This window comes from Mus caroli, chromosome 11 (genome assembly GCF_900094665.2).
Source record: "Mus caroli chromosome 11, CAROLI_EIJ_v1.1, whole genome shotgun sequence".
Classification (NCBI taxonomy): domain Eukaryota; kingdom Metazoa; phylum Chordata; class Mammalia; order Rodentia; family Muridae; genus Mus; species Mus caroli.
Window position 1 is genome coordinate 63,563,560 of NC_034580.1, and position 27,024 is coordinate 63,590,583.

Below are 27,024 nucleotides of genomic sequence, written 5' to 3' on the forward strand. Positions count from 1 at the left end.
GAGAGGAGAGGAGAGGAGAGGAGAAGAGAAGAGAAGAGAAGAGAAGAGAAGAGAAGAGAAGAGAAGAGAAGAGAAGAGAAGAGAAGAGAAGAGAAGAGGAAGGAATCTGCATGAACATATATTTCTATAATAACCAAAATAAGGTCTTAAAAATAAAATCTAAAACTTAAAAACTTTTTAACTTTTGAAAACTTTTACTTAAGCTGCTCTTGTGTTGAGCGCAGCCATCATCACTGCGACAGATCAGTGACCTGGAAAGCCAAGCCTTCCTTTGCTTCCTGGCTACTACAGTAACTTGTAAACTGCAACTCATGCAGAACTGTAGCAGCTCTGCTACACCAGCAAATACATTTGAAACTGATATCTAACATGGCCTTCAAGAGAAAATACAAACCTTTTGGTGAAGGAAAACTGTTTTCTGTGCCTTTCCCAACAGGCGTTGCAGGCAAGGAGAGTGAAGCCTGGACCGCAGAATCCATCTTCTCACAGTCCAGAGTTGGAGAGCTGGGAGCAGACTTGCGGGTCACTTCCTGTTGTCGTTCCCGAACTGCTAGTTCTTGCCTTAAATCTGCAAAATGTTGCAAACAAAAGCAGGAATCCTCATTAGAGGGAGCAAATATACCCTGCAAGTCCCAACCAAAACATCATATAGACATTCCTAAGTTACTAGTTCTCAAAACAAGCTTCCTCAAAACAGCGATTGAAAGCTATGTAAAAGCATATAGAACTAGAGCTTCCGAGAAACTGAGGGCTGGAACATAGCTCAGCAGCAGAGTGCTTACCCAACCGCTCAAGCTCCGGGTGACCCCTAGCACCATCAGAGGGGTTAGTCAGTCCTTGCGCTTACTCAGGCGCAGGCAATGGGTAAACACTGGCTAAGTGATGGAGCTTACCTCTGGCTTCATCCTTTAACCTCTGTACTGAGACCAACAAAGATTCCTTTTCATCGAGCTCACTTTCTAAGAATGCATTTCGTTCAATGGCCTGATTTAGCCTTTGTTCAAAGTCTTCCAGTGAAACTATTGTTGCCCTTTAAAAAAAAATTATTTGAAGCCCATGAATTAAACAGCATGTACAAACAGCTAGTACAAAAGAAAGCAATCAGTTTATCTCCTGCCATTCTTAACCCAGTCAGCCTGACCCAATTTGGAGAATGACTTCACTTCAGTCAGCAAAAATTAACACGTACCTACTCTTGTGGGCTCCCATTCCCCGGTATCTGCTACAGATACAAAATTCTCCAACCTAAAGTTACAACTCAGAATACCAATTCCAATGTTTTTTTAAGACTGATTGATTGACTGATTGATTTTATGGATATGAGTACATGTAGCAGTCTTTGGACACCCCAGAAGAGGGCATCAGACCCCATCACAGATGGCTGTGAGCCACCATGTGGGTGCTGGGAATTGAATTCAGAACCTCCGGAAGAGCAGTCAGCACTTTTGCTGAGCAGTTTCTCCAGCCCTAAAAGAACTCCCCTCCCCCCGCCCCGCCCCGGAGACAGGGTTTCTCTGTGTAGCCCTGGCTGTCCTGGAACTCACTTTGTAGACCAGGCTGGCCTTGAACTCAGAAATCCGCCTGTCTCTGCCTCCCGAGTGCTGGGATTAAAGGCGTGCGCCACCACTGCCCAGCCCTAAAATAACCTCTTTTTCTTTTTTTTTTTAAGATTTATTTATTATTATATATAAGTACACTGTAGCTGACTTCAGACACACCCTAAAATAATCTTTTTTTTAAGATTTATTTATTATTATACATAAGTACATTGTAGCTGACTTCAGACACACCAGAAGAAGGTGATAGATCTTATTATGGATGTGGTTGCTGGGATTTGAACTCAGGACCTTCGGAAGAGCAGTCAGTGCTCTTAACCACTCAGCCATCTCTCCAGCCCCTAAAATAACCTCTTAATAACATATTTCAAACACCTTCTTGCCTCTCAGCCTTTTCACTGTCTCTTCGCCTAGTTAAAAGTCTTTGCAGACATGCCCCAACTTGTAAAAAGGCTTCCTCAGTTCCCAGATACTAGAGCTGCCCTAGAACAGGCTATACATTCTTCTTACCAGAGCGTTTATCATAGCAAGTCTCTTATGGATCAGCTACAAGGACAGTGACTAGCATCATGTCAACCAAGAGTCAACCCATAAGTATAAAAGAAAAGTACTAGGCAATAATTATAAGGTAGTATGAGTTAGAGTGGTTAAGAAAAAATAACAGAGGGCTGGAGAGATGCCTCAGCGGTTAAGAGCACTGATTGCTCTTCCGGAGGTCCTGAGTTCAATTCCCAGCAACCACATGGTGGCTCACAACCATCTGTAATGAGATCTGACGCCCTCTACTGGTGTGTCTGAAGACAGCTACAGTGTACTTACATATAATAATAAATCTTTAGGCCGGAATGAGCAGGGCCAACAGGAACAAACTGGGCCAGAGAGAGCAGAGGTCCTGAGTTCTATTCCCAGTGACCACATGATGGCTCACAACCACCTGTACAGCTACAGTGTACTCATATACATTAAATAAATAAATAAATAAATCTGAGAAGAGAAGAGAAGAGAAGAGAAGAGAAGAGAAGAGACAAGACGAGACGAGACGAGACGAGACGAGACTCTGGAGGCAGAGGCAGGCAGATCTCTGAGTTCAAGATCCACCTGCTTCAGTCTCCCATGTTGTTGTTTTTCCTTTAAATCCAATGAGTGACAAAGGACATAAGACACTGGAGGAGAAACAGGTTGCTAAGACGCATGTGAAAGCTTGAGCTGACAACTGGGTATGCTCATAGAATGCACAGTCTCCTTTACCTTTTTGCTCGCTCCAGGTCATCATTGGCCTGCTCCAGCTCTCTCACATACTTATGCAGTTGCTCCTTAATGGCCCGGGTCTGACTTAAATCATCTTCTAACACTGAGACCTGCTTGTAGCTCTGTGCATACTGATGCTCTAGTTTCTCCTGAAAGAAGAGGTGCAGAGAAAGATGTGTTATTAATATGTAATCATCTATTAATAAAGGAATTTCCCTGCCAGGCTAGATGTGCCCACTAATACAATAACAGTATGAAGGTTAAAGGTGTAACCAACCACTTTTGGATTGAATCTGAGGCTGCCTTGTGAAAGGGAATTCATGCCTGGTCTTGTAAACCAGGTCAAAGGTCACAGGCCATATTAAGGGACCTGTTTACAGGATTTTTTGCTAAACAATGTCTATCTGCCTAAACATGTGTTTATACCCATAGATCAGTACTGCCTTCAGCATTGGCCAGAGCAAGACTGAGTGCTCAGCCCTAAAGGGACATCTCTAACACCACTATCCTATCCCACCAACAAGGCTCAGGAAACACCACAGAGACAGTGCAAAGAATGTTAGAACTAAAGGATGAGAAAGAGTTGTATCAGAACTGGATACAACATGGCCCTTGCAATCACTAAAGCTATAGTTACCTAAACAAGACCTATATAAGAGCAAGCTAACAAGATTAGTTAACATTACAACAGACAGAATTGTACTCACTGGGTTACAGGAGAGAAAAAGAGACAAGGCGTAGGGGACCATGTTGAGAGTAGCTGAGAGGGGGAAACTGGGGGTGGACGTGGTAATACATTGTTTACATGAAATGGTCAAAGAATATAAAAGATATTGTTTTATTTTAAAACTATACTCTATTTCTAAAAGGAAGGAAATATCTTCTAAGTCTCCAAGTCATGGATGTAGAGAAGAACTGAGCCCAGGGCCGTGCACGTGCTAGGCAAACATCTACCAACCACTGACCCATCCCTGGGGGATACACACACACACATATACACACACACACATATACACACACACACATATTTTTGGGAGGGTGCTTAATTTTTTTAAGTACTATTTGGTTAATACATTTCTCACTTGTAAAATATTACTATACTTTAAGTACTGCATATATATGCTCATGCACAGCACATGTGTAGAGATCAGAAAACAACTAAGAAAAAGGTTCTCTTCTTAGACCATGTAGGGCCCAGAAATCAAACTCAAGTTGTCAGGGTTAGTGGCAAGTGCCTTTCCCATGAAGCTATTTCGCTGGCCCTACACTTCCCACTTTAATACCCAAACAGCACTGGGCTCAGGGAAGGGCTTCTGCAGTTACCTTTAACGCCTCCACTTCATACTTCAGTCTTTGGTTATCAGCCTGCAGGTCTCTATTTCTTTGTTCAGCCTGTACTAACTGTGCCTCCAACTCTGCTTCTAACTCTCTGCTTCCTTCCTGGAACTCAACTAGCTCATCCCGAGCTTCCTGGAAGCTAAACAGAAGTAAAGTGAGAAAAACAAGTTAGTAGTTGTGTCCTCTCATATAATTACATAGCAAGTCAGTAATTCCTAACTGAAAATTAACATTCTCGTGAAATGTTAAACAGCAAAGAGAATGTCTTATATTTCTTGTTCCACATATATGCAGGATTCAATGAAAATTAGTTATAAGCTTCCCCCAAAACACAAATCAGTAATTACAATACTTACAAAAAATAGTTCTACATGGCTTGAAACCATTAGCTTCTTCCTCCATAAAACTGAAAGAGGAGGGGTGTGTATCTGTACTGAAGTAATCTAAATTGAGCATATTTTTCAATCTAATCAGAAATCAACAAATATTCTAAAATCACAACAGCTGGTACAAAGCTAAGCATCACTCATTCTTACCACTAATTCAGAATCAGGGAGTTACTAGGTTTCTCTATTTTTTTTTTTTGGGGGGGGGGGTTTAAGACAGGGTTTCTCTGTATAGCCCTGGCTATCCTGGAACTCACTCTGTAGACCAGGCTGGCCTCGAACTCAGAAATTTGCCTGCCTCTGCCTCCCAAATGCTGGGATTAAAGGCATGCGCCACCACATCCAGCTTCTCCATCTTTTTTATGTAATGCACTAATACATTATTATAATATCACAAACTAGCTTAATATTTAGACAATTTTTGAAATAACTAATTTTCTCTATAATTCCATTACTTAATTTTCTGCATTTAAACTATTATGAAAAGGGGTTCACGGGCTTTCCAGCCTCTGGGGGATATCTTTAACTCCAGTCCCAGGGGATCTTCTGGTCTGTATGGTCATCAGACAGGCACAAGGTGCATAGACGTATATGCGGCAAAACACCCATACACATAAGATAAAAACAAATCTCAAAAAAAAGTATAAGAAAAAGATTCATTAAGATTCATTGAGTCCAAAGAGCTATTTTCTTCCCAACTAAGTAAAATAATAAATTTTCTAAAATATTCCATAGCTTAGTTCAGCAGCCTCCCAACACTAATAATGTACACATGAGAAGACTAAAGTCTGTTTTAAGCACCTCAAATAAGCAAATAATGAGGGAGCAACAGAAAACACACAGCAGGCCAAAGACAGCCCAGCTAGTCACAAGCTACAGGAGGCAGGCAATCAGGAATCACAGGTGGCACTAAAGCTTCCTGATAGTTCAAGTTGAACAATATAAAGATTGGTAGTAGTTTTATACTATTTAAATACAAACATTGTTTTACTGCAGAATCGAAACTCTAAATTTAGCCTTATGCTCCAAAGGGAAAAGCATGCGTAAGCTACCCAGTCTATTCCAAATCCCGCCCCTATTTTATGTTTTCAAACATTACCTTTGCTTATACTTCAAGGAAAGTTCCTTCCAATAAGCAGTTTCTTCCTTTAAACTTGAAAAATCCGGTATATCTTCACCATCCATGATCAAGAAAGCCTGTGAGAGTAAAAACAAAGAGCCAGGATGTGAATGAGAGTGGCCACTGCATTTGGTAGTTTCAAAGGTTCTAGGAGTTACTGCCACTTTCCTGTAACTTAGGCACATATTACCTCACTTGGGCACAACCAACACAGTGGATAAGGTCATGACAGGAGAAGCATTTTCAGCTATAGCACTGGATGCTAGATAATTTGACTACAGAATTAACCTACAAACAGTTCCAGCAGTTAGTTTATGGCCAACTGTCTTCAAGGAATCCAGTGACAGAAACAAACATCAGACTTACACGATTTCCTGCTGTATAATTGCTTAAAAACACCTGTAAGAGATCTGAGGATGTGGCTTGGTTGCTAAAATGCCTGCCTGGGGTCTGATCCCTGGCACCACCTGCAATCTCAGCACTGAGAATTGCAGTGGAGGTGAGGGATGTCACAGAAACTTTCAGCAACACAGAAAGTTCAAGGCCAGCCTGGGTTACATGATCCTATCTCAAAAGAAAGTGGGGAGGAAAGGACAGAGGAACAGAGGAAGGGACAGAGGGAGGGACACTAACATGCAAGCTGCTTAGAAACCTTCATGCCAAGTGAGACTACCACATCAGGCAAGACCCACATTCTCAGATCACACTTCTGAAAACATCCTCAGTCATCCTTCAATCCAAGTTTACTCCAAGTTCACTCATCTCCCACTGCAATGACCTTTATCTCAGTTCTTCCCCAAGGAATTCACAGAGGAGGGATCTTGCCATTTCAACTGGCTAAAACTCCCAATCATAGGACAGGTACAGACACCAAGATGACTGGCCCACTCTAGATTCCTGCCACATTCTTCCTACAACCCACTCTTTGCTGCTCAACTTCTGTTACTACACTACATCCACACAACAAAAGAGATACAGTAACATCTACAGATTTGTCTGTGCTGCTCTATTCTTTTTTTTTTTTAAAGATTTATTTATTTATTATATGTAAGTACACTGTAGCTGTCTTCAGACACACCAGAAGAGGGAGTCAGATCTTGTTACGGATGGTTGTGAGCCACCATGTGGTTGCTGGGATTTGAACTCCTGACCTTTGGAAGAGCAGTCGGGTGCTCTTACCCACTGAGCCATCTCACCAGCCCCGCTGCTCTATTCTTAGAGATGTCTTTAGAGCATGAAAGTACTTTAATATGTTAACCACACAAGGCTAGGAGTCCTGTTGAAGCTGAGTTCTAGGGTTCCAATTCCACCATTAAATTACTTATTCAAACTGCTTACTCTCTTAGGGCTTCAGTTGTTCAGGTTTCATCTAATAAACGTATGGACTAGACAGGGTGACTAAATATTTCAAGTATATATACTGATTGATAAATACTGGTTTGTTCTGTAATTCTGTCCCGTTGTCAGAGTCCCAGAAATTGCCACTTCCCTTGCCCAAATACAGAGGTTACTACTTGACCTATGGTAGGTAGTCAATGGGTAAGAATGGGCTCTTCAGCAGCCAGAAGTACTCATTATTTCAAAAGACCCAAAGTGCAGGCATCACCCTGTGGCATCCAAATCCTTCTGGGTTCATACTGAAGTCTCCTTAGGAAAGGAGTACATTGTAACAATCCAGATGAAGACAGAATCACAAGGAATGTGTGAAAGCATCTAGGTTTGAAGCAACAATCCCTGTGTGTTCTCTAATATTCTATAACAGATCTCCCACAGTGTCGTGAAAACTATGAATCTATGCACTAGAGGCCATGTACAGTGCTCAGCAGTAAGAGCAGTGGCCGCTCTTCCAGAGACTAGGATTTCATTCCCAGTATTCACATGGCAGCTCACAACCATCTGTGACTCAGTTCAAGGGGATCTGACGGCCTCTTCTGGTCTCTGTGAGCACCAGGAATGCAAGTGGTATGCACACATACACACAGGCAAAATACCCATATAGACAAAATAGTAAAAACAAATACTCCCAAGAGCTGGGGGACACAGGTCAGTGACAGAGCATTTAATTAGCATGTATGAGGCCTGGGTTACATCCTTAGCAAATAAAAAAATCCAACCCTGCCCCCAAATTTAGATTATTTAAACACTGGCATGTGTCAATGGACAGCTAAAATATTGTTTCTAATAAAAAAGCCAGCAAATTATGTTTTTAATTATGTTTTTTAGGATGTTATAAAGACCAGAGATCGCACAAGAAACGCAGCTCCTCTGCTACTGACATTGTTTTCCAAGAGAAACCAATGACAAGAAATCAAAGGTTAAGTCTCTCTAGTTAGTTCTCCAGGGCAAGATCTGTGTCTTATTTATAAATTCTTCCAAATCAGTTGAAATAAATGACCTGGAAAGCACAGGACGAAGAACATAGCAGCTGCAACCCAAGACTGCAATGAAGTCCTGGGGTAACGTCCAGGATGATAGCCCAGAATGGCTCAAATATAGAGATGGCGATGGAAATAAAAGGGGGGGATGGTAACCACACAGAGTAGGCACTGTGACTATAAGGCTGTTTAACTAAGAAACTGCAAATGTTCTTACTCTTTTGTCAATTAGCAAAGCCCTAAGAACACTTTGTACTCTAACACACTCCTCTCAATCAATCAATCTCTCTCTCTCTCTCTCTCTCTCTCTCTCTCTCTCTCTCTCTTTCACACACACACACACACACACATACATACACACTCACACACACACACACTCCTACCTAACTACCTCTGGGGTGAGATAATTTAAGACTGTGTCCATCTACATATAAAAATTTTAACTCATACCTTGAAATCTATTTTTTCATCTTTTTTAGAGCTTTATTTGTATTTATTTCCTATGTATGGAACTTTTTGATCTGTGTATGAGTGTAATGTCTGTGGAGGCCAAAAGAGAACAGACATCAGATCCCCTGGAACTGAAGTTACAGATGGTCAAGAGACGGCAAGTCGGGGCAGGGAACTGAACCCAGATCTTCTGGAAGAGTAACTGGTGCTCTTAACCACTGAGCCATTTTTGCAGCCCCCACATATGAAGTTCTTAACTCAATAGATTATATACTATTTTAAGCAACCAGGATAAATCCATTAACTACAGCCATCAATGAGCAGCCATCAGTGAGCTACCTATTTTCACTCTTGAGTGTGTATGTGTGTGTGTGTGTGTTTTATCAGGTATTTTCTTTATTTCTTTTTGTTGTTGTTGTTTTTTGCTTTTTGTTTTTCGAGGCAGGGTTTCTCTGTATAGCCCTGGCTGTCCTGGAACTCACTCTGTAGACCAGGCTGGCCTCGAACTCAGAAATCCTCCTGCCTCTGCCTCCCAAGTGCTGGGATTAAAGGCGTGCACCACTACGCCTGTCTCTCTCTATTTCTTGAATGTGTTCTAAGTTTTGTATGTTGCTGCGCTGCAAGCTTCCAGGTTTTGGTAAACAAGCCTGTGTTCTCCATGTTTACACCCTGTCTGAGCTTGGTAGACTCTGATGACAGACAGTATCTTAGCCTTGCTCTTCCCCAAGTGGATATTTTATCCTATTCAGCAGCCATTTGAGGCCCCTAAACATTTTTGTTGAACTTTAGACTGTTCTTAGATTACATGTGTGGATGAACCAGTGCTGCATTTGAGTACTGACATTTTATTCATCAGCAGGGACTTTATCTTTTAAGTTTTATATAATTTTTTACTATGTACCTTTTGATATTGTTGTTGATGGTGTATACCATGGACCAGTGTCCTTATGGGAACTTCCAGTGCTGTTAGTGGCTCCCTGGACATCTAACATTTATGTTAATGTGTGGTGTTTGAATGTGGAGCCAAGTCTCCTACAAGTAAGGTCAGAATCAGTTTTATCTATAAGTTTGTTCACTCACTTTCTGTGTGAAGGTAGGGGTGGCTTTTGTTGCTTGAACTCTGATTTTAGATGTCAAGGGACATCCTGGGAGCTCTCAGAGCAGCGCCGGTCCCTGGGAAACAAGGCTTCCACATGCTGGAACTGTGTGTTTGTCTCCAGCTTTGGTTCTCAGAGTTCTTAAGCTGACAAATTTTTTTCATATTTTTTTAATTTACTCAAAAACATAAAAAGTTACACATATTGAGTACCATGTAATGTTCAATATGTAAATACACTACACACTACGTAAGTAGGGTTAAATATATTTATCTCCTCCGTCGATTATCAATTCTCTCTGGTAAAAACTTCGAAATCCTTCTAGCTCTTTAAAATATACAATTGCCTAAAGCTACATATTCTTTTATATGATTTTGTGTGCTTCTGTGTATGTGTTCATGAAGACTGGTAGATGTTGTATGTGTTTTGTGTGCAGATTTGCATGCATGAGTGCAGATGTATGTGCAAGCCAGAGACCAAGCTCAGATGTGATCCCAGCTCTGAAGACACAGAGGTACGAGGATCCAGAGAGGCAGGAGGATCAACACACGTCAGGCCAGGCTCATTTACATAGCCAGTTCTATTAGTGCTTGTCATCCAGAAGCTACACAGCAAGACCCTATTATACACACACACACACACACACAAATATGAAAGAAAAGAAAAAAGAAAAAAAAATCTAGAACAAAACAACATTTAATCAAGAATAAGTCAGAGGAGGCTAAGGGTGTGACACAGCTGGTAAAGTACCTGCCTAGCATAGCATGCATGAAGCCCTGGGTTCAATCCCCAGCACTGCACAAACCAGTGTGATACAGCACATCTGTAATCCCAGCCTTCAGTAGGTAGAGAAAACAAGATCACAAGTTCCTTGGCTACATGGCACGTAGGAGGTCCAGCCTAGGCTACATGCGACTTTTTCAAAAAAGAAAAAAAAAAAAAGTTTAAAAAAATTGATGGGAATAGAGATGGCTTTGAGGTTAAGAGCACTTGCTGCTCTCCCAGAGGGCCAGCACCCACATCAGGCAGTGTATATACATATACACACACATATATATATATATAGCTCCAGAGATTCAGATGCCTCCTGTCTCTGTGGACATTCCATTCACATGAACATACCTACACAAAATTAAATATAATAAATATATCTACTTTTTAAAAGAACAAATCAGAGGGGACTGAAAAAGTGGCTCAGTGGGTCAGTGGCTCTTGCAGAGGACTAGAATATGGTTCCCCGCACCAACACAGAGTAACTCCCTCTCTCTACCTCTAGCTCTTCTTCTGGCCTCTGCAGCCACCCACATTCACACATATAACATGTGAGCACACACTCACACACAGAAATAAGTTTTTAAAAGAAAATTAATTTAGCCAGAAAAATCAGCATGCAAAGCTCAGACCCTAGAGTCAAACTATGCCCCGGCTGAGAGACCTTGGGCAAGCTATTCAACTTCTCACTGTCTCATTTCCTCACCTATAAAACAGGAAAATCAGTTGTATTTGGACGATGAGGTGAGTTACTATTGGCACAGCACGTGTAACAGAGCCTGATGCATAAACATCACATAAATGCTAATTCAACTGTAAGAAACTACTAGGCCAGAAGTGGACCTTAAGTTAGACCAGAGTAAACAGACTTCCAAACTTATAAACAGATGACTCCTTTCATTACAAGAGCATCCCTAATGTCTCTCCTGGAACAAGCTTTATGAGCTAGACTAAAACAAGCAGTTCTTTCCCTCCCATCACACGCGGTATCTGTTGCTTCCCGCCTGGCAGTACCCAGCTTTATCCCACTACACCTATTCATCAACTTCTTCCTTCTAAGAAACAGGTTCAAATAACGAATGTGCTACCCTGGCAGGTGATCTCAAAACTGTGTGTGTGGAGTTTGCCTCCAGGTACTTGGAGAGGCTCACTGTCACTTGAGATTACGTAAGTGGGGAAAGTTAGCCAATGTCAAATCTTTCACTGATTTAAAAAGTGCTCAAATGGCATATCTACAATCTTCTACAGCTGCAAGGCTCGCAGACAAGGACTTTCTGCTCCTCTCCATCTTCCTTAATTCTAGGTCTCACATGGAGTGTGAGTGTACAATTACAACTTCTGCAGCAGACATGCTCACACTCTACGACCTTTAGATGTGAACAACTGACAATTAGCTCACTGAAACTTTAAACAGTTATCATCTAACAGAGCTTACTGGCAAAGATACTCTGTACAGCACTAAGAAAATTAATTTTACATGACTATTAACATATATGCAGAATGAGATTGGTCTTATTTCTCTCCCTTATGAAGTGCCTAGAAAGTAATTTTAACTTAACTCCTCAATCCTCAAGTCTATTTTAGCATGGTTTAAAATACACATGAAAATAAATTTGGTTGGTCTCATGAAACCATATTCAGGTCTATTTTTTATTTCAAATGCTCTGGATCCCAACTTCAATTCAATTCAAAACCAAGGCACTGCAGATTTAGCAACTTCTACTAAGATTAAGTTGGTCTCTTAACTGGAGCTAAAGGTTTTCTTTGTTCTTTATGCATCCCTACTCTAAGATTTTAGCAACAATTCAGAAGAGATACCCCCAACTGGGTGTCCTTTGGTCTCTTTTGACTCCTTAACTTAATGATGAGCTTTGCCCTATCAGCTTTCTGATTTGGCAGACATTACCCTACCTCTTAAGTGCAGTGAAAGCAACATAATTTTCAGTCTAACAACCAGCCACTCATGAGCAAGCTTCAGGATAAGATTTTTCTAGTAACTGAGCTTTTGGGGGGGTTTTGTGGGCTGTTTTTTGTTGTTGTTGTTCTTTGGTTTGGGGTTTGTTTGGGTTTTTTTGTCAATTTACTCGAAAATAAATAAGTCATCTAGTAACTCCTGGTATTATCTTTCACAAGTCCAATGTTCAGTCCTCTTTCCAGCTGAAGAAGTTAAAAAAAAAAAAAAAAAAAAAAATCTCATGAAAACAGAAACCAGAACCCTGAGCTTAGAAAGGTAAATTATAACCCAAGCTAAACTTCTCACCAGTTAGTGGAACCCAAATAAAAATCACTCAATTGCCCCAACCTCCTGTACTTAGGTTCAATTTCCCCATCCAGCAAAAAGTGACTTACAGTATCCGTCGCAAGTACAATCAGCAAATGTTCTAAAATGTTTACAAACGCTACAGGAATGGGCCCTGGTAATGAAAAGGACCCTCACTCGCCTTAAATTTAAAAGTGTTAGTCACCTCATCGTTTCCCAGAGAAAAATAAGAAGCGAATCCAAGCAACCGGGGTCGGTTGGTGAGACTTTCCCCAACTCCAAAGCGGATGATTAGCAGTTCGGGGCAGGCAGACAGTCACGAGACTGCCAGTCTCTGCCAACGCGGGCTGCTCCTGCTCTCGCCTCCCGCATCTGGGGCGCTGGGAAATCAAGATCCAGCCCGGCTCCTAACCACCCCGGCAGCTCCAGGGAATCAAGGGTGGGTGGAGCGAGAAGCTGGGCGCGCCTCTGCCACCCCAACTGGGCCACTCCTCGAGCCGTCAGCGCCTCAGCCCCCGGTGCCACGTCCCGGCCTCCGTCCCTCCTCTTGGAAGCCCGGGACTCGTTCTCCCGCAGGTGCCCCCCGGTGGGCCACACCTCCGCCAGTAAGGAGGGGACAGTTAAAGCGGTTGGAACAGTTGTCTCGGTACGGGCCGCCCCAGAACCCAAGCCCGGCCTGGCCCAGCGGGCTGAGCTCCAGCCTGGCGGTCAGGCAGGCTCCCCCGGGGCAGGCCTCGGCGCTGCCCGCCTGGCTCGAACCCCAGAGGCTGCGTCGCACGGGAGCTCACCGCCAATGTGTCAAAAGCGCATGTTCGCCGCCGCTCGGCCGACGTCTCTGCTCCGCTGGCCTGGCCAGGCCCGCCCAGCCGCTCAGCTCTGCTCCCTTCCGCAGCCCTGAGATCCACTCCGCGTACCCCCGCACCGGGCTCCTCCCCGACACGTCAGGGGCTCCCTGGGTGTCGGAGGCCATTCTGTGACGCACGGGGGCGGAGTCTAGAGCATGCGCAGAAGCAGGCTGGCGTGAGGGGCGGAGCGGTGGGAGGCTAGCGTCACGTGGAGCCGACCTAGGCTTTGCGCGCTGACGTAAGGCCTGCGACAGCGTCCTGCGCAGGCGCTGCCCGGGACCCCCGAAGTAGGTGGGTTTTTTAGCCCTGTGCTGTCTCTGGAAGCTGTGCTGCGCAGGAGAGTAGTTCCCTAGGCTAAGATGGGAAGCCAGTATAAAGCCAGTATAGAGTACTAGTTCACGAAGGAGACAGGAGAAATACACAACTGTCCTGGAACTAGAAACTTAAATTTAAAATAGGCATTTGAGGAACAATTATAGGAACTTTAGCTGTCTCATGCTCAGTGTAATTGTTATTTCAGTGCTGTTGGGATTGGTTTTGAAGTTTGGAGACAAAACAACATAGCATAAGGCATGCTGAGCCTAAGAAAGACAAGGTGAGCCCACGTATACGGTTGGGAAAGGTCAATATAAACTAAAAACGGTGCGAGAAGGATTTTTAAGGAGAACCCAAACTGATGAGCAGAGGAAGATTAGCGGGGTCTAAAGCGTCTTGAACTACACTATGAAGGATATAGGGTTTTAAAAATGAGATTATGAGTTCACTGTGCGGTTTGTCGCACCCGTAGTTGTACAAGTCACTGGGGTGCATTGCTTTGTCACAGTAACCCCATGTCACTCTCATTTACAAGTAAGAAATAGCAAGATGAAGTTCCCCAAGGTCACTCACCTACAACGCAAATTCAAACTCAGAAGCTACACTATTATCCACTACTATGCTAACAAGAAGGGAAACATAGACTAGACCATGGGGCGAAAGTGCCTTCCATACACTACTGTTAACCATTGAAAGGAAATAAAACTTGAGACCTGTGATTCATGTAATGTATGTCAGATAGCCCAAAGAGTTGTTTGTGAGCTTTGAAACCTGGGGCTGAGAACATAGCAGAACAGACCAGGACATGCCCGGGCAGGCCCATCGCTTCCCTATCTCCCACCCCTCTGACCTCAGGCTGCTGATGTTTAAATGGACCAATCATGTAAAACCGCGCCAATTCCTCCCCCAGCCCCACTCCTTTTCTATAAAAACCCCTAGCTTCCAAGCCTCGTGGTCGAATCCACTGTCTCCTGTGTGAGATACGTTTCGACCCGGAGCTCCGCCATTAAAATACCTCGTGTTGTTACATCAAGGTGTTGTGTTCTATTCGTGATTCTTGGGTGCACGCTGAATCGGGAGTTGAGTGGGGGTTTCCCCACTAGGTTCTTTCACCATCAACAACATTTGAAGCTGGAATCATTAGATCTATATTGTAACATAAGACTCAAAAAAAAAAAAAAAAAAAAAAAGGTCTGCTTTACAGGCCAGTGGCCTGGAACAGCTTTGAAACTCAGTCTGGCTTCCCTACCTGAAACTGTGCTCAATCTAATCAGACTTAAGGCAGAGAAGTGATTAATGAAGGATTTCCTATAGACCTGGTGCCAAGACAGGAACAGTCCCACCCAAACAGGAAAAGATAAAAAGGCCACAGCTTCTGTCCTGCCTCCTGGCTGAGGTGCTAAGAAACACACTGAGTCACTTAATGGCTGGCCAGGCCCTTCAGAAAACATTGACATCATCTCCCAGGCTGCTGCCCCTCCCATTTGCTCTGCCCGTAGGACTGGCATCATCCCCTTCTTAATGAATGGGCTTAGTTTGGCAGAGCCCTCAGAAGCCAAAGGCCCTGCTCTGATCTTCTTCATTGGCCCAGAGGCTGGAATAGTACCCTAGAGTCAGCAAACTGCCCGACCTCCTTCCATTACACCAAATCCATGGGAAATAAATCAGTAAAGAAGATGACAGTCTCAAAAGGAAGCACAAGTTATAAAACTAGCATTGTAAGAAGAAAAGGTGAGAGCTGTGGTACCCTTCTAACTTTGTAAAGCATTCCAGAGCACTTTCCATAGGTTCCAGTACAAGGTCCTTTTTGGACTGACCCAGAAAGTTCAATGTAACAATCTCTGAGAACACGTGTAAATATCCCAACATCTTCTCTGCTACAAAATACAAGAAACAGATCAAGTTCCACCCTTCCGATGGGTAAAGGGTGATCAGCTACTAAAAGAGATCTGGGTCCAAACTCCAGCTAGTGAGAATGCTGGACTTTGGCCCATCGCATACTCAAAAAAGGTAATTATTTTAGCTAAGGTTCTACTGCTGCAATGAAACACCATGACCGAAAAGCAAGTTGTTGAGGAAAGGGTTTATTCAGCTCCCACTTCCATATCACTGTTCAACACCAAAGGAAATCAGGACAGGAACTCAAAACAGGGCAGGAACCTGGATGCTGCAGGTGATGCAGAGGCCATGGGGATTGGGGAAGGAGATTACTGCTTACTGGCTTGCTTCCCATGGCTTGCTTAGCCTGCTCTCTTATAGAATCCAGGACCACCAGCCCAGGGATGAAAACAACCACAATCCTCCCCCATCAATCACTAATTAAAACCTTCTTTACAGCTGGATCTCAGTTGAGGTTCCCTCCTTTCAGATAACTCTAGTTTGTGTGTCAAGTTGACATAAGACTAGCCAGCACAGTTATGCAGTGCATATAAACCTGCTGCGGAAACTCTGAGGAGATGGAACATATTTAACTTATGGATCAGGTAAATAAGACACCGCAAAAATCAAAGGCTCACTGGGTGTGCTGGTGCACGCCCGTAATCCTGGAAAGTTCCAGGACAGCCTACAGTTCTACATAAGAACACCTGGACTTAAACAACAAAGCTCGCGAGCGCGTGCGCACACACACACACACACAAACACACACACACACACACACGGGGGGGGGGAGAATACTTCAGTCTAATTTTCTGTACTCCTTTAATCGATATGTTTCTTTTGCTACTCCTTAAAGGTGGAGATTAGATTGAGGGATCTCAGTAATTGGCTGCTTTCTAATGATCTGCCTCATGTCCACTCTCCTATCCCCAATAGGTCTTCCTTTTGCTTCAACTGAATTCCCTAGAATTATTTACATGCTCTCAGCTGTGCTATGTTCTAGTCATGAAAACACAAACTTTTCATCGAATCTCCTGTAATGATCCCCTGCCTGGCTTTCAGTTCACCAGTGTGGCCACCACACAGTCTCAACTTTCCCCTTACAAACTCAAGTTCGTTCATTTTCCACTTTATTCTGCCTGCATCTCCCCTAGTCCAAAGCCTCCGGCTTACCTGTTTATCTATTGCTTCCTATTCCTCTCCACCCCAATCTCCCTCCCTTGAATGACTTCTTGTTCCACCCTAGCAGTCTCTACATTGCTTTGAGAATAATATCACTAAAATTCCACTGTATACAGAGCGTCCCTGCTTCCAAACTTGATTTGTCTCCTTGCTACTATTGCCATGAAGGATCAGAGCCCACACAGCCGCTCCAACCCACCCTGGCAGTCTGCATCCAGAAGTTCCCCTGAGTCTAACCAGATGCACCACTGTGTCCCGCTGTGGTTGTCTGAATGAGAACGGCCACATGAGTGCTTATCTTTGAATGTTTGTTTCCCAGTTGGTGGACTGTTTAGGGAGGATTATGAGGCATGGGCTTCTTGAAGGAGATGTTGTCACCAGGGGTAGGCTTTAGAGTTTCAAAAGCACATGCCAGACCCAATCTTAATCTTTCTCTCTGCCTCCTGCCTTGATCCTGAGGATCAGATGTAAGCTCTCAGCTGCCCTCTGGCCATGTCTGCCTGCAGTCATGCTTCCCACCATGGTAATCATAGACTAGCCCTCTGAAATTATAAGCAAGCCCCACAATTAAATGTTTCCGTCTGCAGGTTTTCTTGGTCATTGTGTCTCCTCACATCAGTAGGAGAGTAACTAAGATCCCCTGCCCCAGGACAGTTCCCTTCCTTTTGAGGACCATCTTACAACTCTCACTGCCCTGTGCACTGTGACGACCTCTGAGGCTAGGTCTGCCTTCTTCAGTCTTATTCACAAGTAGCTCCTCCAGGAAGCCTTCCTGGATATTCAAAACACAAATAGAGGGCTGCGTAGTTAAAAGCAAACTTAGAAACACTGCCTCTGGGGTCCAACAAGATGGCTGAGCCAGTAAAGTTGCTAGCCTACAATGTATGACCACCTGACTTTGATCCATGGGTTCCTACTTGGTGGGAAAAAAGAACTAACTCCTTAAGCTGTCCTCTGACCTCAACATGTGTACCATGACAACACACACAAAATAAACCAATAACTAAATAAGTTAATAAACAAACAATCAATGTGGGCTATAGGGGTAGCTCACCAGTGAAGCACACACTTGCTGCCCTTCCAGGGGACCTGAGTTCTGTTCTCAGCATCCAAATCAAGTGGCTCACAACCACCTGTAACTCCAGCTTTAAGGGATCTGACTCCCTCTTCTGACCTCCTCAAGTATGCACATGCGCGCGCACACACACACAAATTATTTTAAGTAAATATTGCCAGGCATGGTGGTGCATGCCTTCAGTCCCAGCACTCAGAAGGCAGAAGCCAGCCTCATCTATATTGTAAGTTTCAGGCCAGTCAAGGCTACATCATAAGACCCTGTCTCAAAATGAATAAAAAAGAATAGTAATAAATAGAAAAACATTAAAATACTGCCTTTTAGCCATGGAGGTATCCAACCCTCCCCTCCCCCCCCAAACTTAAGTTCAGCCAGGACAAGGACCCTTTAGCTGGAATAGCCCACAGCACCAGGCACTTAGCACACACTCATTTAATATGCCTCAGTGAAAATGAAAGAAGGAATTGAGGGTTAGGTAGTGATAAATCCCAGTGCGCAACTACCAACACTGTCTGGAAAATGTTGCAAATCCTGAGAACTTAACACAGATGGAGACTTTCAATGGTACAAAGGTTGCATGAACTGATGCCAGGTTACAGAGGCTCTGAGGTTTGGGTCATACCTTAGGCCTTCACTTTCATTCAAATTTTAAACCATATCTTTTAGTACCTATACTCTTGTCATTCAAGACAACAGTAATATAGGCCTGAAATTGCTGATGGCTTTATCTCAGCATTCAGGAAACAGTGCGGCAAATGGATCTCTGTGAGTTTAAAGCCAGCCTAGTCTACATAGCAAGTTCCTGGTCAACCAGGACTACATAGAGATTATGTTTCAAAAGTTTAAAATAAAGACAATAGAAATACTACTTTTTACTGTTAAAAAATAAATTGTTGGAGCTGCAGCTCAGTAGGTAAGGTGATGCCTCGCATTGGCCTCTATCACCAGCACTGTCCTCCAAATGTGGTATGGTAATTTTTCCCTCTAATCCCAGAACTCAGGAAGTAGAAAGAGGAAAATCAGAAGTGTAAGATCATCTTCAGCTATACAACTACTTAGTGAGTTCAAAGACAGCCTAGACTACATGAGACTCTGTCTCAACAAAAAACAAAATAAAAAACAGAAACAAACAAATATAGCCTCTGAACTAAGAAATGGCTTTATACAGAGCAGAAAACCTGTCAACCACATACTCTGAGTATAGTGCTTGTGGATCCAAGGCACTCTTCTAAGCCCTGGGCATCCTGACATCATGGTAAAACATACCTTCCAACCCATAGAGTTTATATTCTAAAGGAGAAGACGGCCGATAAGCAAATAGATAGAAGTACAAAGAAAAATAACCAAGGTCAGTGGACAAAGAGGGACAGAACGTGCTCTCTAGCCAAGCATATGATTATCCTGCATGCCTAAGATGATAAGGAGAGAAGATTTCTATGAGTTCAAGGCCAGCCTGGGATACAGAGTAAAACCCCAACTCAAAAAAAAAAAAAAAAAAAAGAAAAAAAGAAAGAAAAAAAACTGCTTTTGAAAACAGGACATAGTGTCCATAGGATTTTTTTCTTTCACTAAGTTGTCAAGTTTAATGACATTGTATCCAAAAGGATACAAAACATATGTAAAATTAAACAAATTAGTAATAAATGCAGATGTCTTCCATAAAGAAATATATACCTTTTCATCATAGTTCCTGGCATGGAATAGGTACTCAATAAACATGGCCGATGAATGACCACCTACAGAGGGCAGAGCCTTTGACCAGACAATGGATTTCCTCTTCCAAGATTGTGGATGACTGTCAGTTGAGTTTACTACCAAGTGCCCACTTCTAAGCCTGGTACAGTGGCTCATGCCTGGTCCCAGCTACTCGGGAAGCCAAGGCAGCATACTGTTAGAAAACAACTTGGACAACATAGTGAGACCCCTGCCCCCACCTCAAGACAGACAGACAGACAGACAGACAGACAGACGGGAGAAGCCACAGGCAGTATGCCTGGGGTATTTCCTGAAAGGAGAGGCCCATTCCTTGTCTTTAATGCACCCTCAGTACTTTCTTGAGCTGGCAATATCCACAGACTACTGAAAGCAGCTCAAACTCTGACCTCAGCTCTGCCATCAGAGTTTCTGCCTTCTAACCCAGCTGTCTGTGAGTGGATTCCCTAGGAGGTGTGTTTGTTTGCTGTTGACTTTAAAAGACAAAGTCTTACTGTGTTGCCCAAAGTGGCCTCTAAGTCCTGGTTCCAGAGTGGAGTATTGGCTCAGTGTTTAAGAGCCAAAACTTGCTGCTCTTGCAGAGAGGACCTGGGTTCCATTCTCAGCACCCATGTGGTAGCTTACAATCATCTGTAATCCTAGTTACAGGAGATCTGATGCCCTCTTCTGACTTCTGAGGATACCAGTCACACACACAGTGAGCAAATATACACACGTGAAACACCCATATCATGAAGTAAAATGATTAAATCTAAAAATAAAACATGTTTTAAAAAAAAAAAAATCTCAGTTCAAATGATCCTCCTGCCTCAGCTTCCCAAGCAGCTAAAGCTCCAGGCACATGCCACTGCAGTCAGTACACGTTGTTTTAGGTTCCCAGCCTCCTTCCTATTTTGCCTTTCCACTCTGTCTGATGAAGAAAAATGCCACCACTTCTGGCCCTTGGACCCTTTGCCAAGAGGTGTTTTAAGGCTGCAAGTGTCACTTGCTGAATGGTGGCTCTTGAAGGTAAGAAAGATTTAGGTTGAGACTGCACTTACCTTTCCCTCACAGGCCTGACCTGAAGGCTGGTCCCTGGCAGGAACAAGCTTTCTTCCTTGTCTGAGAAGATAAGCTAAAGTCTAAGGAGAACCCCTGCACAGCCATGTATCTTCTACTGATCCACCCATCAACCTGGAGTCTGTCCTGATATTTTCCCCAGTGACCTACCTGGCTTGGGACTTCCTCCCAACCTGAAACCGTGTGGTTTGCCCAGCTGCAGAGCCTCCGATCTCCCAAGCTTCAGTCTTCAGGCTCTGTGCTGGTTCCAACCACAGCCTGTTCCTTAGAGTGGCAGCTACCTGCCCAAGAAAGTATCGCCAACACAGTTCATTGCTAATTTGGTTAACACCTGGCAACGCCAAGCGCTGTTGACATCGTACTTACATAAACACTGTGACTGTCCCTGGAGGAAAAAAGACAGTGCCTGATCACATACCTTGCACAGACAGGGAGGGAGGGCACCTACCTGCTTTGCCTACTCTCAACCCAGGCTGTGCAATGACAGGAATGAAAAGAAATGGAATGTTTCCGACCAGCCTGAGCTGATTGTATCACACCATCTCAGCCTAATTCCCACCACTGGGAAAGGCGGTGAGTCAGTTACTGGCACCCAAAGATTATGTATTCAGCCATTCAACAAATATTTATTGACTGACTAGCACTGTCCTTAGCCCCAGGGAGAAGCAACTAACAAAAGAAGTGAAGAAACCCTTCCTGGAGGTTTTCTGGGGTTTATTTTGATGTGTTTGGTTTGGAGTTTTTTGTTTGTTGGTTGGTTGGTTGGTTGGTTGGTTGGTTGGTTGGTTGGTTTTGTTCTATTTTGTTTTTCAAAGTCAAGGTTTCTCTCTATAGCTCTAGATATTCTAGAACTTGACCAGGCTGATCTCAAACACACAGAGACCTGCCTGTCTCTGCCTCCCAAGTGCTGGGCTTACAAGCATGTGCCACCACCACCCATCTGGTTTGGGGTTTGAAACAGCTCATCTCCAGGAACCCAAGCTGGCCTTGTACTCTCAATTTTCTAAGTTTTCTCAGTTTTCTAAGTGGTGGGGTTCCAAGTATGTGTCACAATTCCCTGCTTCCTGTAAGCTTTCTTTTACTTTCTTTATTTTTGTTTTACACACATTGGTGTCTTTCATGTGTGTGTGTGTGGGGGGGGGTGTTCCATCCTCTAGAACCAGAGTTATACAGACAGTTGTGAGCTGCTGTGTGGTTGCTAGGAATTGAACTCAGGACCTCTGGAAGAGCAGTCAGTGCTCTTAACCTCTGAACCATCTCTCCAGCCCCACCCCAAGCCCCTTGCAGGCTTTCTAACAAAGAAAGAAAGAAGAAAGACAGAAGAAAGACGAAGGGAAACAGAAAGCGCCAAAGTCACATCAGTATGTCAGGCCGTGACATGTACCAATGAGAACAGTCAGCTTTTCAGGGCTTTGCATTTAATAAAGGTGACATTTAGGGCAGCAGCCATGACGTTGGCCTCTAGTCCCAATACCTGGTGTCAGGAAGCACTGAATGTTTGTGGATGACTAGAAAGTTCTCAGGGGACATTTTCAAAACCCAACTCACTGCCTCGGCTCTCTTCTGCTACTCTTTCGTACTCCTCTTTCTTTTTCTTTTACTAAAGAAAATATTTTTTTCTAGTTTAGAGCTCTAATGAAACAATAAGAAGTGAGCAACAAGAAACAGTTGACAGGGCTGGAGAGGTGGCTCAGTATTTAACAGCCCTAGGTGCCCAGTAAGAGGACCCAAGTTCAGTTCCTTAACACCCACTGGCTGACTCACAACCATCTGTAACCTCAGTTCCAGGGGAGCCAGTGGGCCCTCCTGACTTCCCTGAGCATGGCATGCACATGGTACACAGACACGCACGCACGCAAAACATTCATACACATGACTTTCTTTTTACTGAAAGGAAAGAAAGAAGCATTGGGGGCTACTGAGATGGCTCAGTGAGTAAGAGCACTGACTGCTCTTCCAGAGGTCCTGAGTTCAAATCCCAGCAACCACATGGTGGCTTACAACCATCTGTAATGAAATCTGATGCCCTCTTCTGGTGAGTCTGAAGACAACTACAGTGTACTCACATATAATAAATAAATCTTTAAGAAGGAAGGAAGGAAGGAAGGAAGGAAGGAAGGAAGGAAGAGAAAGAAAGAGAAAGAAAGAAGCACTGATGAAGTGGAACCGTGTGATAGCCATGCTGACTAATGTGTTAATATCACAATAATGTTACAGAAGAATATTAACCAGGGCCTAGCAAACACAAAAGTGGATGCTCACAGTCAGCTATTGGATGGATCATAGGGCCCCCAATGGAGGAGCTAGAGAAAATACCCAAGGAGCTAAAGGGATCTGCAACCCTATAGGTGGAACAACATTATCAACTAATCAGTACCCCGGAGCTCTTGACTCTAGCTGCATATGTATCAAAAGATGGCCTAGTCGGCCATCACTGGAAAGAGAGGCCCATTGGACTTGCAAACTTTATATGCCCCAGTACAGGGGAACACCTGGGCCAAAAAGTGGAGTGGGTGGGTAGGGAAGTGGGGGGTTGGGTATGGGGGACTTTTGGGATAGCATTGGAAATGTAAATGAGGAAAATACCTAATTTAAAAAAAGAATATTAACAATGAAAATGACCCCAATGTCCAGCTAAACAAAGAAAGTAGTTAATAATATGCATAGGATTCCATTTTAACCTAGAACAACACACACTGAACATTAGAAAAAAGGTCTAGAAATACAGACCTCAAATGTCAAATGTCTACGTGCTTACCTTCAGAACATGAGTACAGCTCACTCCCTCACCCCTCCCTGCTCCATCTCTCTCTCACCCCCTATCTTTCTTTCTGCATTTTGACAAATATATATTAAGTGAGTAATGTTTTCATTGTCATATAGCAATACTGCATCTAATCTTAAAGTATACTCATTTCCTCTACATTCTCTGAAGTTTCCTAAGCAGATGGATTTAGGGCTCTTTTTGTTGTTGTTGTTTTTAAGGTAGTCTTTGAGCCGGGTGTTGTTGGCACACACTTGTAATCGCAGCAGTCTGAGGCCAGCCTGGGCTTCAAGACAAGTCTCTGTCTCAAAACAAAACAAACTGCACTCTTTAAGCCTGGTGACTGTGGTAGGTGACCTGGGCCTCTATTGGCATTTGGTCTAGGCTCCACCCCACAGTTACCTGGCAACAGCCATGTATGCCTGTACCTTACTCACTATAAGAGGGGCTGCTCACCCCCTCCTCACTCTCTCATCCCCTTGCTCCTGCTCCTTACCCTCTTCCCCCTCTCTCCCCATTCCTCCCCCCCCCACAAGCTCATGGTCAGTGGGCAGGGATGCCTCAGCATGGGTCCCGCATAGGCACCTACTTCCCCACACCATACCAAGCCTCCGCCAAACATACCCCTTCTTCTCTATCTTTTTATAAAACACAACAGCCTCCACGGTCCCAGAGTTTCACTGGGAAGTTTCCCAGTTCTTCTGCTTGGTTCATAAGAATTCCCACCCTTCTGCCACAGTATGTGTAACTTATCTCATATGCATATTCTAAATATGCATATGCTTATTCTAAAGATGTAAAATTTCCACCCTACAGTCTTTTGGGGGTTTTCTGTTTGTTTGGTTTGGTTGGTTGATTGGTTTTTGTTTTTAGATAGGGTCTCACTATGTAGACTAAGCTAGCCTGGAACTCAAAGACAATTCCTCTACGTCCCCTACCTCTACCTCCCAATTACTGGGATTAAAAGCATTATATGGAGAACAGTTTCTGCTCAAAGCTAGGAATCTGGCTTTATGCAGGAGTGTTTCTACCACAGAAGCCAACTTTGAGCCCATGCTGAGCTGCAGAGATGAAGCATCCCAGGTTTCATGTTCACCGCAGAAGAATGCCCAGTCTATAAAAAGAAAATAAGCATCCGCAGAGGGGAGCAAACAGGGAAGGGGGGGACTCTCAGCAGCACTGTGGACTCAGGCAGGGTGAGGGGAGAGCAGAGGAGCCCTGCCCCAGGACACCGCTGTTTCAAGAAGATCACCTGTTTACAGAACGGCTACTAAAACTCTGATTCAAAGATAGAAGAGGGAGGGACATGAGAACCAGAGGCCCAGGCACAGAGAGGTGGCCAAAAGGTGGAGAGAGCCACCTCCAGACATAGGCCCCACCCCTCACCAGGGCTCCCCACCCTCACGTGAGAACCCAGGCATGTCTCTGCAGAGTTAACTCCTTACCCTGGCCTGGGGAACAGAATCATTTTTTTTTTTCCGTCCTGGCCTAACCAGCCCCATTGCTGGTGACTTTGCTAGGTTACTTCCCATTTCTGGGTATCGATGTCTCCATCCACAAACTGAGCAGGCTGAACTAAATGACAGCCGTTGACAGTGTCCATGAGTCAGGATCCATTATGTCACCCATCCAAGCATTCTCCCTGTAGGAATGAGGGCTCTCCCTACTTTTGACCAGACTGCCAGACATATGACTGGGCCAGCCTCCTGAGAGATGGATGAGTTAGGTGGCCAATGCCCAGTCCTCTGCCCTAAGGAAATGCTGTATCACTTTAAGTTCCTCTAACACTCAATGTATTCATTTCCTGTGGCTATGGTAACAGATGACCTCAAATGGGGTGGCTTCAAACAACGCGCATACGTATTCTCTTTTGCTTCTGGAAGTCAAAGATTCCAAATAAGGCTTACATAAGCTATAAAATCAAGGTATTGGCTCTTCTGAGGTTGCAGGGGAAGAATCAGATCCTTGGCTCTCCTGGTTTCTAGAGGCCACTGGATAGGCTTGGGGCATTATCACCTCATAGGCTGCTTCCATTATGGCTGATATTAAAACCCCTACATCCCTTTTCGAACTATGCTGGGTCTACACATCTAATCTAATATAATCTTTCCATCTCAAAATCCTTAATCATATATGTCAAGTTCCTTTTGATGCACACAATAACATACAGGTCTGAGGACTAGGATGTTGACATCTTTGAGGAGTTATTATTCTTTCTTCCACATCTGACCTTTAGGTTTTTGTTTGTTTGTTTGTTTGGTTTGGTTTTTGGTTTTGTTTTTTTTGTTTTTTTTTTTTTTGAGACAGGGTTTCTCAGTAGCCCTGGCTGTCCTGGAACTCACTTTGTAGACCAGGCTGGCCTCGAACTCAGAAATCCGCCTGCCTCTGCCTCCCAAGTGCTGGGATTAAAGGCGTGCGCCACCACGCCCGGTCTGACCTTTAGTTTTATCCCCTGTACAGTCTTTGCCATTTCTGAACATCATCTTTAAATTGACTCACCTGTCTAAAAATGAACTTAAATCCCACCTTTGCCTCATCCTGGCACACCAATGAAGCCAAGGAGCTGATAACAATCATATCCCCTTGATCTGAGAAAAGAAATATGTATCCAATGCTCATCTCCGCACCATCTAAATCACCTCACTTTCCACCAACAGCACAGAGACCATCCTTCAGGGACTATAAATAGAATCCAGCTTCCTGGTTTTATAGAAAAAATGAGTAGGTCCGAGAATCCACACCAACAAAACCTCAGCCACCCCCACAGCTTCTCCCTCCTGTCCCGGTCCTTATTAATCACAACTTGAAAGTACATCAGCTTTGCTGATGAGCATCCCAGGCATCTGTGACTCAGATAAAGCCTGGCTTCCTTCCCTTTTGTTATACTCACGGGTACCCAGAGCTTTGTTTTCTATTCCAGGAGTGGGGTTTCCTATTGTCTCCCCTGCCGACCTATATCTGGAGATCTGACTTATCTGTGTTCAACAGTAGCCTGTTTACTTGACCCACATCTGGACAGCAGCCAGATCCCAGGGAAGACTAAGCTGAAAAGGAAGGTCAGTGGCCAGCGGTGACTTTGTACTATGCCCCTTGGCATCTTTCCCAGCTGCAACTTGAACTTCGAAACCGGAGTTGAGAAGACAGAGTTCTTTCTATAAACAGTGTAGGATGACATAATTATCCTCATCTTACATAACACTCAGCAGATAATAAAAATAACTATCGGGTATTGGATGCTTGCTATGGATCAGACCCGGAGGTAACTGCTTCTGACATTAGTTCACACCAAGCCCGTGAAGGACCAATTAGTGCCCCACTTTACAGATCAGAGGACTGTGTCAGAAGGGGTTACTATGACAAAGTTGACTTTCAGAGAACTTCAGAAATACAAGGAGACGTGAAGATCATCAGACAAATGACAACTCTTAGACATTGACCAGTCTGCCCCATGACATAAAGTTAGCAGACTCGGGGACAGAATTCACACCATCAACCTCAGGCCAGTCCCTTTCTTCAGGCTTCCTCTCTTTGGAGCCATGACTTTTCTTTCTTCTCCTCTCCTCTCCTCTCCTCTCCTCTCCTCTCCTCTCCT

General features: G+C 43.9%; 1 protein-coding gene across 4 annotated transcripts in view; it reads right to left on the reverse strand.

The window, feature by feature from the left end:
- The window catches only part of Ndel1 (nudE neurodevelopment protein 1 like 1), a 46,262-nt gene that overhangs the window by 13,703 nt on the left and 5,535 nt on the right, over window positions 1–27,024 (reverse strand). The window contains exons 1-6 of one of the 4 annotated variants that reach the window (XM_021176324.2): window positions 13,390–13,580; window positions 5,628–5,725; window positions 4,128–4,281; window positions 2,805–2,953; window positions 894–1,030; window positions 395–568 (exon numbers count right to left, since the gene is read on the reverse strand). In XM_021176324.2, the coding sequence (XP_021031983.1) occupies window positions 395–568; window positions 894–1,030; window positions 2,805–2,953; window positions 4,128–4,281; window positions 5,628–5,713 (700 nt within the window). In that variant the 5' untranslated portion in view covers window positions 5,714–5,725; window positions 13,390–13,580. Of the gene's footprint in view, window positions 1–394; window positions 569–893; window positions 1,031–2,804; window positions 2,954–4,127; window positions 4,282–5,627; window positions 5,726–12,806; window positions 13,357–13,389; window positions 13,581–27,024 lie in introns of those variants that run through there. The other 3 variants (XM_021176321.2, XM_021176322.2, XM_021176323.2) reach the window with 3 other exon arrangements.